Source organism: Lupinus angustifolius, chromosome LG03 (assembly GCF_001865875.1).
Source record: "Lupinus angustifolius cultivar Tanjil chromosome LG03, LupAngTanjil_v1.0, whole genome shotgun sequence".
Taxonomy (NCBI): Eukaryota; Viridiplantae; Streptophyta; class Magnoliopsida; order Fabales; family Fabaceae; genus Lupinus; species Lupinus angustifolius.
In genome coordinates this window covers 4,117,582-4,131,047 of record NC_032011.1, presented here as the reverse complement: position 1 = coordinate 4,131,047, position 13,466 = coordinate 4,117,582, and the positions used below count along the sequence as shown (strand labels likewise).

The 13,466-nt window shown below is 32.4% G+C and overlaps 2 protein-coding genes across 2 annotated transcripts in view; one reads left to right on the top strand and one right to left on the bottom strand.

The window, feature by feature from the left end:
- LOC109342539 (keratin, type II cytoskeletal 1) overlaps positions 1-376 on the bottom strand; it is a 772-nt gene extending 396 nt beyond the window's left edge. The window contains exon 1 of the mRNA XM_019580509.1: positions 3-376. Within this exon, the coding sequence (XP_019436054.1) occupies positions 3-303 (301 nt within the window). The 5' untranslated portion in view covers positions 304-376. The remainder of the gene's footprint in view (positions 1-2) is intronic.
- LOC109343154 (probable LRR receptor-like serine/threonine-protein kinase At4g36180) lies at positions 6,286-9,985 on the top strand. The gene has a single exon (XM_019581323.1). It carries the CDS (start codon positions 6,407-6,409, stop codon positions 9,827-9,829), a length of 3,423 nt encoding a protein of 1,140 aa, XP_019436868.1. The 5' UTR covers positions 6,286-6,406; the 3' UTR covers positions 9,830-9,985.

Genomic DNA, 13,466 nt, shown 5'->3' with positions numbered 1-13,466 from the left:
ACCTCCACCTCCTCCTCCACCACCACCACCACCACCCCATCCCCATTTAAAGCCTCCTCCGCCTCCTCCGCCGCCTCCACTACCTCCTCTATTATGCCAACTACCTTTGCTTGTGTTAAACACAACTTTATCCAAGTGTTTTCCTTTGACTTCTTCATTTTTGGTTTGATGAGATAGGGTTACCAAAGTGGCATTGCCTTCACTATGCACAGTGCTATTTTTCAACTCATCTCCTTTAAGTTCTGCAATTGGCAATGTAAGGATTAAGCAGAAGAACACACATATTTTTTTGAAGGCTCCCATCTTTAATTAATTTTTCACGCTACAGAAAAGAAAAATGTTACATATATATACTAGTTATGAGTAGTGATTATATATTCATATGATCATATATATAAGAAATCTCAAAATAGTTTAGCTCCTTATGTGGTAAATGTTGAGTTTTCTTAGCCTTCACTTTGTCCCCACTTGTAAAATGTTGCAGTAAGTAATGTAATCCTCCCATTGGCCCCACTAACACTGCACGCTTCTCTTGGCTTGTAATGGCTTAGCATATACTTCTCTACTGATTTTGTGGCACACTCTGCACCATTATAATAGATAAACTGAATCCCTATAATTGTTGTTTCTGATATAACAAGTTATATATGAGCCAACTCTCGTAAGAGTTTATTATATATGTTATTGGGTGAAAGATGCTTGATTGATTCTATCTCAATGAGAAAGATGCATTAAAGTGCTTAATAGATCTAACCCATATGAAAATATATACAAACTGCTTTTTGTGTAAGTTGATATTTACTAAAAGTACTACAATTATTATTAAAAAGGAAATCCAACAGAAAATGCAGCACTAGATTGTGTTCCATTAGGATATATAATTAAAGACACTACAAAAGGTGCAAAGGAGTTTTCTGGAATCTGGTTAATAAAAGGAGGAAAGTATAGGCGCCTTTTTAAGCATTTATGATGAGAAATTCACAAGTGTTTCTCATTAAGATGATTTATTTCTGGTTATATTGTTGAGTGTGTGACACAAATTATCAAATTAAAAATATATACATAACTAAAGACACATTTAGAGATACACAAGAGAATGCCATAAGGATTTATTCAAATATGACATTCTTCTTTTAAATTTTAGAGATTGTAATGAAGTTTCCCATAAAATATTGCATGACCCTAAATCAATGGTTTAAATCACATCTAAAATATTAACAATATATTGATAAGGTAACATTATGAATTTATTTAAAATGAAGAGATTAGATGTATTTGAAACATGCATGTAAGTAGTTCATATCATTCATATGCCTCCAAGCAAAGAAGAATTGTCACCAATAGAATAATAATCCATTCATATGTCCATGCATCAAGTGCAATGGAGAAACAGTACATGTAAAAGGATAACCCTAGTAGACTTGTAGTGTAGGCTTATCATGAACACCATCAATATAATATTAGTTGATTTACCGATGCTTTGTTCCTTCAATTTTCTGTCCTCAGATCCAAACAAATCATATTCTATCAAATAACATAAAATGTTATTTTTTATTTTTCTTTTAAAGTATGTAACAACTTTCAATTGGATTGAGACATCATGAGACAAAAAACTCGGACAGGTGATCCCCATTTCAACATATACGTCCTACCATGCTCGTGTTTCGTCTGAGTTGTTATTGCTTGGCCTTTAAGCCTACGACTCTTGAGATCATACTACAAATAAACGTAGTGCCTTAGTAGAGAAAAAGGATATTTTGCACATACACAATCGAAGAAAGATATATAGTTGATGATAAAAAAATACATTACTCCAACCATCCACGTGATATCAATCATATATAAAGCTAACCAGACATAATGAATTTTTTGGGTCCAGGTGTCCAACCATGATGCATAAAGTAACCAAGAATTCAGTATCCACACAATTTTGAGATATCAGAATTCAGCCCTAATGTACAAGAAATTGGCTACAAAAGCAAGGAATAAAAAAATACTAGAATAGTGGTATAAGGAGAACATACATAGGAGATAATAAGAGTCAAGAGTATTCAAGAGGAAGGAAGAGAGATATAGGAAAAGGAGGGAGAATGTGATAGGATAGGATAACAGGTGAAAGAAAGAAAGAAAAATGAAGTATAAAAAATATGTAGGAAAAAAGGTGCAGAAATATCACTACTATTTTAATCATATATCCCTACCATTTATTCTTCTGTGAGGAATTGAGGTAGCTTACAAAAAGAACTTTTTTTTTTGAACATTTTTTTTTACTTCTCTAAGCTTCCTTGAAATTTTGTGGGAAGTTCATAGTTTTTATATAATAACATGTATTTTTCATGGAGACGATCATATTAGAGATGAGAATATCCATAAATAGTGGATCTATTAGGGGTTTTCTCACTAGACATGTTATTATATAAAGAAAACTTAAAATAGTTCTTAATTTTAAGGTCAGAGTATTTTAGGAGTGAAGAAAAAAAATGAAGTGTAAAATTTAAATGAGTAATGATATATCTTCCTATCCACAAGAAAATGATATATATTACTTATAAATCAATCTTTAATAAACAAAGTATTTTTTTGTACACATTATTTTTGTTATAATGCAGGAGAATTTCTTGGAGTATATGCCATTTTCCAATTTAAATTGATGGATGTGGAAATTGAATCTGATTTTATAAGTGGGTGTTTTGTTACAACTCCACTGAAAGGAACTACAAGTTCTTCTGTTGGGCCAGTTCTTCAACTCAACTGAATGGGCTTATAGCCCGCTAGTTTATTAAGTAACAAAAGTACAAAACGGAGCATCCATTCCTTACAAATGATTCATCATTTTATTATTAGTTTATTATCATGGTAAAGAAAGATTTTCCTCCTCATGATTATTACCAGCAACCACTCAATTTGAATAATAATAATTGTCTAGATGAAGAAGAACTAGAGTTATAGCTATTTGCATAGGAAGAAAAGTCAATAATTGAATAGCTAAGATTCGTGTATGCATGCTACAATTAGAGAATCTATAACTGTGCATTTACGTGTGTCATTAATGAAAACCAAAAATGCATTCCCTCAATTTGGAATTGAAACTCAACTTGTTTAGTCAGAGATTGTATAAAGTGGATTATTGCTTTTTGATATTAGGCTATATCTTATTCAAGTGCGTCATAATGTCTATACAATATGTCCCATCACAGACACATTGCAGTAATCTTGGCTTCGGTGCGCCGTATACTTGAATACGAATCATTTTTCTTTCTTTATTTTATTTTTCCTCTCATTTTGTAACTACAACTGGACAGTTATGAAGCAAACAAGATTTTCTTTTTGTAGGAAAAATATAATTCTACATATTACCCCATCAATCTCCCATATTGATATTTAATTATTAATTCTTCAAAAAAAAAATGATCCAAATGAAAGATAAATAATATAATAATTATATATAAATTTTTTATGTGACACTAATAAGGTGGTGGTCTACTAATATAAAATTCTATTTTATCATAGATAGGTTAAATGTTTGACTCCTATGACCGATATTTGTTGAAAAGATACTTACACACCTCAAAAGAGATTATTCATTTACCCGTAAGGTGAATAATACCTTGATTATATCAAAAATTCTTCTAATATCTTAGAGTAAAGATCATCTCCATTAATACGGAGACAGATATCACGAGTTATGATTATCTTCATTAATAGAAAGGCATATGCTACAAAAAATAAACAGAAGTGCAACCTTAGATGCTACATTTATCCCCTTGGTTATAATGAAATATACTTTTAACATTAAAAACAAGTGGGAATGCAATTGTTTCTCCATTAATAGAGAATTTTGTTCATTAAAAATATGAATAGAAACAAATATTTATCTCTTTATTACTCTCTATCTTTTTCAATATCTAAAGGTTTTATGTGAACTTTATTTATGCAACTCTTCACTTAGTTCATTGTCTGAAATATTTTTAGTCTCTGTCTCCATTCTGTTGAGTGGTTAAAAAACAAAGGCTATTCGTTTTAAAGTGTCGAATGCAAAAATGTATCTGACCCTTTGAACAGCTAGTGTTATGAATACATTTCATTTGTTTGCGTGGGTTGGGGCTTATGCATTAAAAAATATTTGCTTGTAGAGTTCTACTCTATTATGTTGCCCATACTTCATAGATTGTTGTACTTCATTGCTTATTACCCTTGAGGTCCCTTTATAGTTTTATATAAGTACAGTTTTGCCTAACAGAAAGTAGAGGACTTAAAATAATGTTTGTGTAGGACAAGATGAAATGATAAATTTCTGGGAGGCAATAGAGTTGAGAGTAGGAATGATAATAAAAACTGAACCAGTGTGTATCTATCCGAACTGAACTCGAATTTAATAGGAAAAACTTGATGTGATTGGGTTTAGATTCGGGTTTTACCTGGGTTTAATTTTCGGGTTCAAGTTTGGTAGATGAAAGATCCTAATCTAAATCCGCTCTGAAGTAATATAATTGAATTTAAAATTGAAATTTCAATTATTTAATCATTATTTTTAATTTTTAATTTTACTTTACATATTATTGTATCTTCAAACATAAAAGAAATGAAATAATACAAGAGAAAATAAAAATACTAGATAAAAATTAAACAAAAATGATATCATATTTTCCTTAGTACATTTATAATTCTTGGGTTTCTTGGATCAGATTACCCGAAATTCGATGAGTTCGAGGATGATACATTTATTTACAACCTCGTTGAATTCGGATTCAAGTTTGAATATATACAAACCCGACCTCAACTCATTCTATTATCATTCCTAATTAAGAGAAACAGTCATACATCTCGAAAGAGATTTGCTGGTTGGACTTAGAGAAGAAATATATTTCTAGTACCAAAAAGTTGAGGATAATAATAGGAGAGTCCAAGGGATGCGTTAGTCCTAATTCTTTAATAGATCACGACTTTTTGAAGGGTACTGTACTCAGTGGTGGATCGTGACAGAACATGATACATTAATTGCAATAAAAGTTATCAACTAGGACATAAATATATCCACATAAGGAAAATGATTTTTTATATTCTAAGAGTGCTTTTAGCAAGATTATAACATAACTTGTAAGGTAATTAATTAGTTGACTTATTTTTTTCAGCTTCCTACCTGTATTCCCGCATTAAAGGTAATTATGTCTGAGTTGGGAACATCCACAAATATGTGAATCTAACTTTTCTAGCAAATATTTTTCATCTACAAGACTCGAACTCGAGACCTTACTTAAAGGGAATCAAACATGTACTATTTGAACTTGAACCATATGTAGGTATTAGTTGGCTTATTTGATCCAAGATAAATTTAGCTATGATATTCTAAAAAATAAAACCTTATTTGATGATTAAGCTATAATTTTATAAGTTTGTATTTGATTAAGCCATTATGTACGATAGAGAATGTAAAATTTGTATACAAATGACTTATCAAATATTCTATATATGTAAGTTATTATTCAAACAACTGGTATATGAGACTTCAATTTTCAACTAGATATTATATCAAATAAAACCTAAATATAGCATGGAAAAAATTCATTTCAAGCAAATAAGAAATATGAGAACATTATTAAATTTGTGAACAATTAAATGGCTAAAATTATCATTCATAAATGAACTGGACCATTTTCTTATTTTCTCAAATTATTTGAAAATAATAATAGTTTTATAACAAAATCATTTATGGCTAAAATTCCAAGTACTATATTTTGTTGACTACTATATATATAAGCATAAATGCAGCATGAAATGAGTGTCTTATTAATGTCTTCAATTATCATTACCAGTAACCAAACCACGACTCAATAAATTGCTCTCCCACTCTTTGCCAACACCACCAATGCACTTCAGCTACAACCCAAAAATCAGCCATAACACCAAACCAAAATATATTGTCTCTTATTTTATCTTATACATTTTCTCATGCCCATAAAAAATATGACACATTAATTAAACTTTATTATTATTATTTCTATTTTTATTTTATTTTCATTAAGCGTGACATAATATATGTACTGAATAACACTAACTTTGGGGTAACATTATCAAACCCCACAAACGATAGAAATTCACAAGACCTCATAATATCATTCCCAAGACAAGATTCCAAAAGCACAATGAGTCTCGTTCTGATCTTTTACATAACACATAAAAAGTGGCTTCAAACCTTTTTGGGAATAGTACCAACTACCCCAACAAAATGAGAAATAAAAAAGAAACAAGGACACACTCACCCACTTAACAAAACGCTCCTGAAAGTACAATAAAAACAAAAAGCCCAAAAACCCAAATGCCAGAGAACCAATATTATTAACCTCAACTTCCCCAAACATCATAAAACACTAACTCACTTAAACTATTCACTATCTCATATTTTTCTATGGCAATAGCAACGGCTATTTTTCTTTGCTTCCTCACGGTGGCGCATTTTACCGCCACCACCTTAACATGCACCGCTACAACGTTAGAAGAAATCGAAGCCTTAACAACGTTCAAGGCCAATCTCGACGACCCACTTGGCTTCTTGGACGGTTGGGATTCATCCACGCCATCAGCACCATGTGACTGGCATGGCATTCTTTGTTACAACGAACGAGTTCACCAACTCACCTTGACTCGTCTTCAACTCAGTGGTTCAATATCAAACTCGCTTTCAAAGTTAACTCAGCTTCGAAAACTTAGTCTCCATAACAATAACTTCACTGGTTCTATTCCTTCTTCTTTATCAAACTGCATTCTCTTACGTGCAATTTATCTTCATAATAATTCTCTCACCGGAAAGTTACCATTTTCTCTTCTTAATCTCACAAACCTTCAAGTTTTCAACGTTGCTCATAACTTTCTCACCGGAAAAGTCCCCGGAGAAGTTTCAAACTCGTTGACTTTCCTTGACCTCTCGTGGAACTCGTTCTCTTATGATATTCCAGGGAATTTTTCTTCAAAGTCTCAAATGAGGATCATGAACTTGTCGTATAATAGCTTCAATGGTGGAATACCCTTCACTATTGGAATGTTGCAAAAGCTTGAGTTTTTGTATCTAGACTCAAATTTTCTTCATGGGACTTTCCCTTCAGCACTTGTCAATTGCACCAACCTTGTGGTTTTCAGTGCTGTGGATAATTTCATTGGTGGGTTGGTTCCTTCTACAATAGGGTCAATGCCAAAGCTTAAAGTTGTGTCTTTGATGCAAAATCGTGTATCGGGTTTGGTACCTTTTTCATTGTTATGCAATGTGGGTAACAAATCTTCTTCTTTAAGCATTGTTGAGTTAGGCTTTAATGCTATCACGGGTGTTTCTAAGCCACCAAATAGTGAAAAATGTTTCACATTGTTGGAGGTTTTGGACCTTAAAGAGAATCACGTTCACAATACCTTGTTCCCTTCATGGTTGTTGACCAATGCAACTTCATTAAGGTCACTTGATCTCTCCGGAAACTCGTTTTCGGGTGTCTTGCCGGTTGAAATTGGGAATCTGGTTAATTTGGAGGAGCTTAGGTTGGGTAGTAATTCATTATCAGGAAAAGTCCCTAGTGAAATTGTGAAATGTGAGTTTTTACAGGTTCTTGATCTTCAAGGGAACAAGTTTTCTGGTCATGTTCCTTCTTTTTTCGGCGAATTAAGGAGCCTCAAGATTTTATCCCTTGGTGGAAATTTGTTTACTGGTTCTGTGCCAAAGAGTTATGGAACACTTTCATCACTAGAGGTGTTAGATTTAAGCAACAATAATCTGTCAGGGATTATGCCTCAGGAAATCATGAGATTAAGCAACATGAGTGCTTTGAATCTCAGTAATAACAAATTTTCTGGCCAAGTTTTATCTGATATTGGTATTGGGGACTTGACAAATTTGCAGGTTCTTAACTTGAGCCAATGTGGATTTTCAGGAAGAGTTCCAAGTAGTGTTGGAAGTTTAATGAAGCTAACAGTGTTGGATTTGAGCAAGCAAAACCTCTCTGGTGAGTTACCAATTGAGCTTTTCGGATTACCAAGCTTACAAGTTGTTGAACTTGAAGAGAATCATTTATCCGGTGCTGTTCCGGAAGGTTTCAGCAGCATAGTTAGCTTAAGGCATCTCAATCTCACATCCAATGCCTTTGTTGGTGAAATTCCAGCAACCTATGGATTTCTTCAGTCCTTGGTTGTTCTCTCTTTGTCACACAATAGTGTTTCTGGTAACATACCTTTGGAGATTGGTAATTGTTCTCAGCTTCAAGTGCTGGAGTTGGAGTCAAATCATTTGCATGGTACCATTCCAGGTGATATTTCTCATATCTCTAGCTTAAAGGAGCTTAATTTGGGAGATAATAGATTAAGTGGAGATATCCCAAGTGAAATTTCACAATGTTCTGCTTTGAATTTACTCTTGTTGAATGGTAATCATTTATCGGGTCACATACCACAATCATTGTCAAAACTATCAAACCTGGTTGAGTTGAATCTTTCTTCAAATCAATTGAATGGAGAAATTCCAGTTAATCTTTCTCAAGTTTCCGGTTTGAAGTATTTGAATTTGTCTAGGAATAATCTCGATGGTGAAATTCCAGACATGCTTGGTTCTAGATTCAATGACCCTTCTGTATATGCAATGAACCAGAGGTTATGTGGAAAACCTTTGAAAAGGGAATGTAAAAATGTGAGAAGGAAAAGAAGGAAAAGGCTCATAATATTTGTAGGTGTGGCATTAGCCGGAGTGTGCATTTTGGGGTTGTTTTGTTGTGCCTATATTTACAGTTTGTTAAGGTGGCGCAAGAAGCTTAGAGAAGGGGTAACTGGAGAGAAAAGAAGGAGTCCTAATAGTGCAAGCTCGGGAGCGGATAGAGGACGAGGGAGTAGTGAAAATGGAGGACCAAAACTAGTAATGTTCAATGGTAAGATAACTTATGCTGAGACAGTTGAAGCAACAAGACACTTTGATGAGGAAAATGTGTTGAGTAGAGGAAGATATGGTCTAGTGTTCAAAGCCTCTTATCTAGATGGCATGGTTCTCTCGATTCGTCGTTTACCTGAAGGATTCATCAATGAGGCCATTTTTCGCAAAGAAGCAGAATCACTGGGCAAAGTGAAGCATAGAAATTTGACTGTTCTTCGCGGCTATTATGCAGGACCACCAACCGATGTGAGGCTTTTGGTTTATGATTACATGCCTAATGGTAACTTAGGGACATTGCTTCAAGAGGCTTCTCAGCAAGACGGGCATGTCCTGAATTGGCCTATGCGGCATCTCATCGCATTAGGCATTGCTCGCGGCCTAGCCTTCTTGCACTCAGTGCCAATAGTCCATGGCGATGTGAAGCCGCAAAACGTGCTCTTCGACGCTGATTTTGAAGCCCATTTGTCCGAATTCGGGTTAGAGAGGCTAACAAATATTGCAAACCCAGCTGAAGCATCATCATCATCTACTCCTATTGGTTCATTAGGCTATGTGTCACCAGAAGCAGCATTGACCGGACAAGCTACAAAAGAAGCCGATGTATATAGCTTTGGAATTGTGCTATTGGAGATACTAACCGGAAGGAAGCCGGTTATGTTTACACAAGATGAAGATATAGTGAAATGGGTTAAGAAACAATTGCAAAGGGGACAAATCTCGGAGTTGTTGGAACCTGGGTTGCTAGAACTCGATCCGGAGTCATCAGAATGGGAAGAGTTCTTGTTGGGTATCAAAGTAGCTCTTCTTTGCACAGCACCTGATCCTCTTGATAGACCATCAATGACAGATATTGTTTTCATGCTTGAAGGTTGCAGGGTTGGACCTGAAATGCCATCATCAGCTGATCTTACAACATTGCCTTCTCCTGTTTGAACTTATTTTTACAACATTTTGTTACAAAATTTGTCAAGGAAATAGAATTCCTTTAAGGCTTGTTCACTTTGTAATTTACGCCTAGTTTGCATTGTAACTTCCATTGAATCAAATTGAAATTTGCTATTTTTCATGAGAATCTATTGTTATAATTATTCTGTGTGTGAAAGTAACATTCAATAAGTAGTAAATAATTACTGGTTGCAAGTTAACACACTTATTAGGCTACAGGACACATATCAGCTAGAATCTGGATTAATCAAACTACATTTATGGCCGGTATGGAGTTGAATTTAGAGGAGAAAGAACCGAAAGACTATGAAATATACTGATGAGATAATTCTAAAGATGGGATAGTTCTAAAGCGTTTCTCTTTCCCCCCTCAAACTCAATTCACAAACCCTTACACACCTAGCTATCATATCTTGATATGAATCTAATAAAATATGAAAAAAAGATACGTGCACTTACGGTGTAAGAATTTTTTACCTCATTCATTTTCAATTATCATTCATTTTTTACAAAGAATGGTAGATATTAACCGTGTAAAAATCTTTACAGTGTCACAACATAAATATTACACTCATTTAGTATTATTGAATATCACATTATTCATATATTGTACCAAAACAAACATATATCATCTAGAAACACACGTGAGGTATATCGTTTAATCAAAATTTGTATGTTTGGTCCTTGATGATGGTGGTATACCCAACCAAAGTGATGTAGTGTGACTTTGACCAAACGGCGCCATGAATTTATATGGTCAAACAAATTTTGTAGGTCCTAAATTTTGTTATTATTCACACTAATCAAAAAGCCACGTGGCGAGTTAGGAGGGTCGAGGAAAGTGACCGTTAACATGGATAATGGAACATTTTTGGGACATCATCCATGGATCATGTTCTAAGTGCTAATAACATTCAACAATAGTGGATAAACCTTTTTTTATATTTGCTAAAATCTACTAATACATTATTCTATGTTTAAAAATCAATTATTCATTATCTTCAAATCTCTTTGCTGAAATTTGTACTCTTATATTGCAGAATAATAGACTTTTATTGGCAGCCTCATCGAAAAAAGGGAATGAGTTCTCGTGTCATAAACCTAAATTTGCTCTGATTTAACCTTTCTGCGAAAAACACTGTGCTTGGTTGAATGAGTACATTGGATTCTTTTTCAGAAATAATGCAATAACATACAGGTGAAAACTAACGTGCATGCTGCAGTAAATTCAAAACTATCATTTTACTTATCATTGCTTCATCACTCACGGTATGCTTCTCATGTAAAGCTTTCTTATTTATGTAATCTTAAATGTTGATTTAACCACGACTCAGCCTTAGATTTATAAATTTCCTCATCCTAAATATCAATTAGACTAATTTTTAAATTTGAATTTTACCCAAAACCAATTTAAATATAATACAAATTTTTTCCTTTTTAAATAAGATTTATCTACATTTTATATATTCGAATATATATTTTGATATATGAAACAATGGACATTCAAATATTTTGTGAATCATTTGTAGGTGAATATATTGCGAAAAGAATAGAAAAACTAATGATATGAAATAATATACCCACTATAACACTAAATCACTTATATAAAAGTATCTTAAATAAACTTTAACTAAGTGCACTATTTATTTTGAATCAAATTTTGTATACAATTCAGCAAGCACATATAAACATAAATTAGAGTTGAGCTTCAGGCCTTAAATATTGACTATAATTAATTTTTGAATTTAAACTTAACTATATATCAATAAAACTAGATTATATACAAGTCTAATTAAGACGAAGTCAATTTGAAAATTTAAAGTGTACACCCCTAATTCATTGGCATTTGATTTTATATAGCATAATTTAATTTAATCTTACACATTTTCTCATATATTATATTATATTTGTCTTATTTGATATTAAGTTTGCTTTTTCTCAAGGCGTAGATTGTTTTTGTTAATATGAAAATTGAAAACATATGAGTAAATGTATATCTCAAGCTCAAATGATCATACTAAATATTCTAATTTAAAAAAAAAATAGTTTGCCTCTTACAAAAACCATTCAATTGGCAGCATCTTGTTGAATGTAATAATGAAGAAAATGAAAAGTTCCAAGCTGAGATTTCCAAGTGTAAAATGTTTTCTCTTCCTTCAAATGTACAATGCTTAACCCCATGTATATATATTGGAAGTGAAGATTCATGTAATAATCATGTTAGTATAAAGTTAAATTGAGGGTTTGTTTGCGAGTTCAATTTTGAATGAGATGAAAGAAAATGGAAAACTTAACAGTCATTAAATACACTAATAAAATAACTTCAAAGTCTTTAAATTTTTTTTCCCTCTCAAAACTCAAGTTACAAACAGACCCTGAATCAAATTTGATAGACATGTCATTCATTTCTCATGTGATGTTTTGTGATTTATTATTCTGTTGTCATGAGTCAGAGATGCAGTTGTCACGACATGAAATAATTTTGTGAAAAACAATTATGTATTGTCACGAAAGATGAATGCTCATGGCTATGGGGCCCTATGAGTAAATGACAATATCCCACTCAGAAAGGGGAAAATAAGACAATACCCACTCCCAAGCATAGAGGGTAGGAAAGTGATGATATTTGTGTGAATAAATTGAATAGGGTGTGAAGAATGCATGCCCAAATTAAAGGGATGGATAAACAAGTGAGTTAATGCCATGTTTCAACCAGATTTTGGGTCCATTCACAAGTGCTTCTGAATTTTACTCCAAGAGTGTGTGGCTTTGGTGTATATTAATGCCAAACTACAACTTAACCAAATAAAATTCTTTGGGCTGAGCCCTTGGGTTAAGCTGCTCCGGTTTCGGTTGTAAATGTTAATTTGATCAATCTGCTTTATTGAGTTTTGTTGAAGAGGAAAAAATGCGAGAATTTAAGAGTTTTATATATTGTCAGTGATTTTCAATTTTTGATTTTTAATTATTATTGATTATTCAAAAAATTTAATACAAATGAGTGATGAATGATATACTGATTATATATAAATCTTTACATTATGGTTATATAGATACTACATGAATAGTTATAAACTGATATTTATATACTATCAATATAACAATTTACACATAACTACTACATCATTTATGTTTTATTTGAATTACTTTTTAAAGAGTTCAGAATAATTAAATATTAATAATGTATAATATGGTGACAATATATAAAATTATACATATATTTTTTTCTTCTAGTTCTATTAGAATTTATACACAAAAGTTTATATAAAAATAATCAATAAAATGTTATTCTAAATAATTAACCAAAACCAATGTTGGTCTTTTAAAATAATTTTTTTTAACATTTACAAAAGGATTAACATACTATAATCTGATTCTGAATTCAATATAACATGATTAAAAATCATTTCAAAGTTCAAACAATTTATTCAATAAAATTATGATATTGAAAAGGGACTCAAAATGGGGAAAGACCACTTCTATCAAACAACCTTACAGCAATATTGATCGGTTGTTGTTTTTCCCACACTACTTAAAATATGGTTTAGTTTGATTTAGGTTGCTTAGTTCGTAGTTCTTATAGAACCATTTGCAGAGCCTTACCTCCAAGAGTTAAAAATCTAAT

What these genes read in the sequence shown, in the direction of transcription:
- LOC109343154 (XM_019581323.1), top strand. Translation starts at nt 6,407, where the DNA reads ATGGCAATAGCAACGGCTATTTTTCTTTGCTTCCTCACGGTGGCGCAT.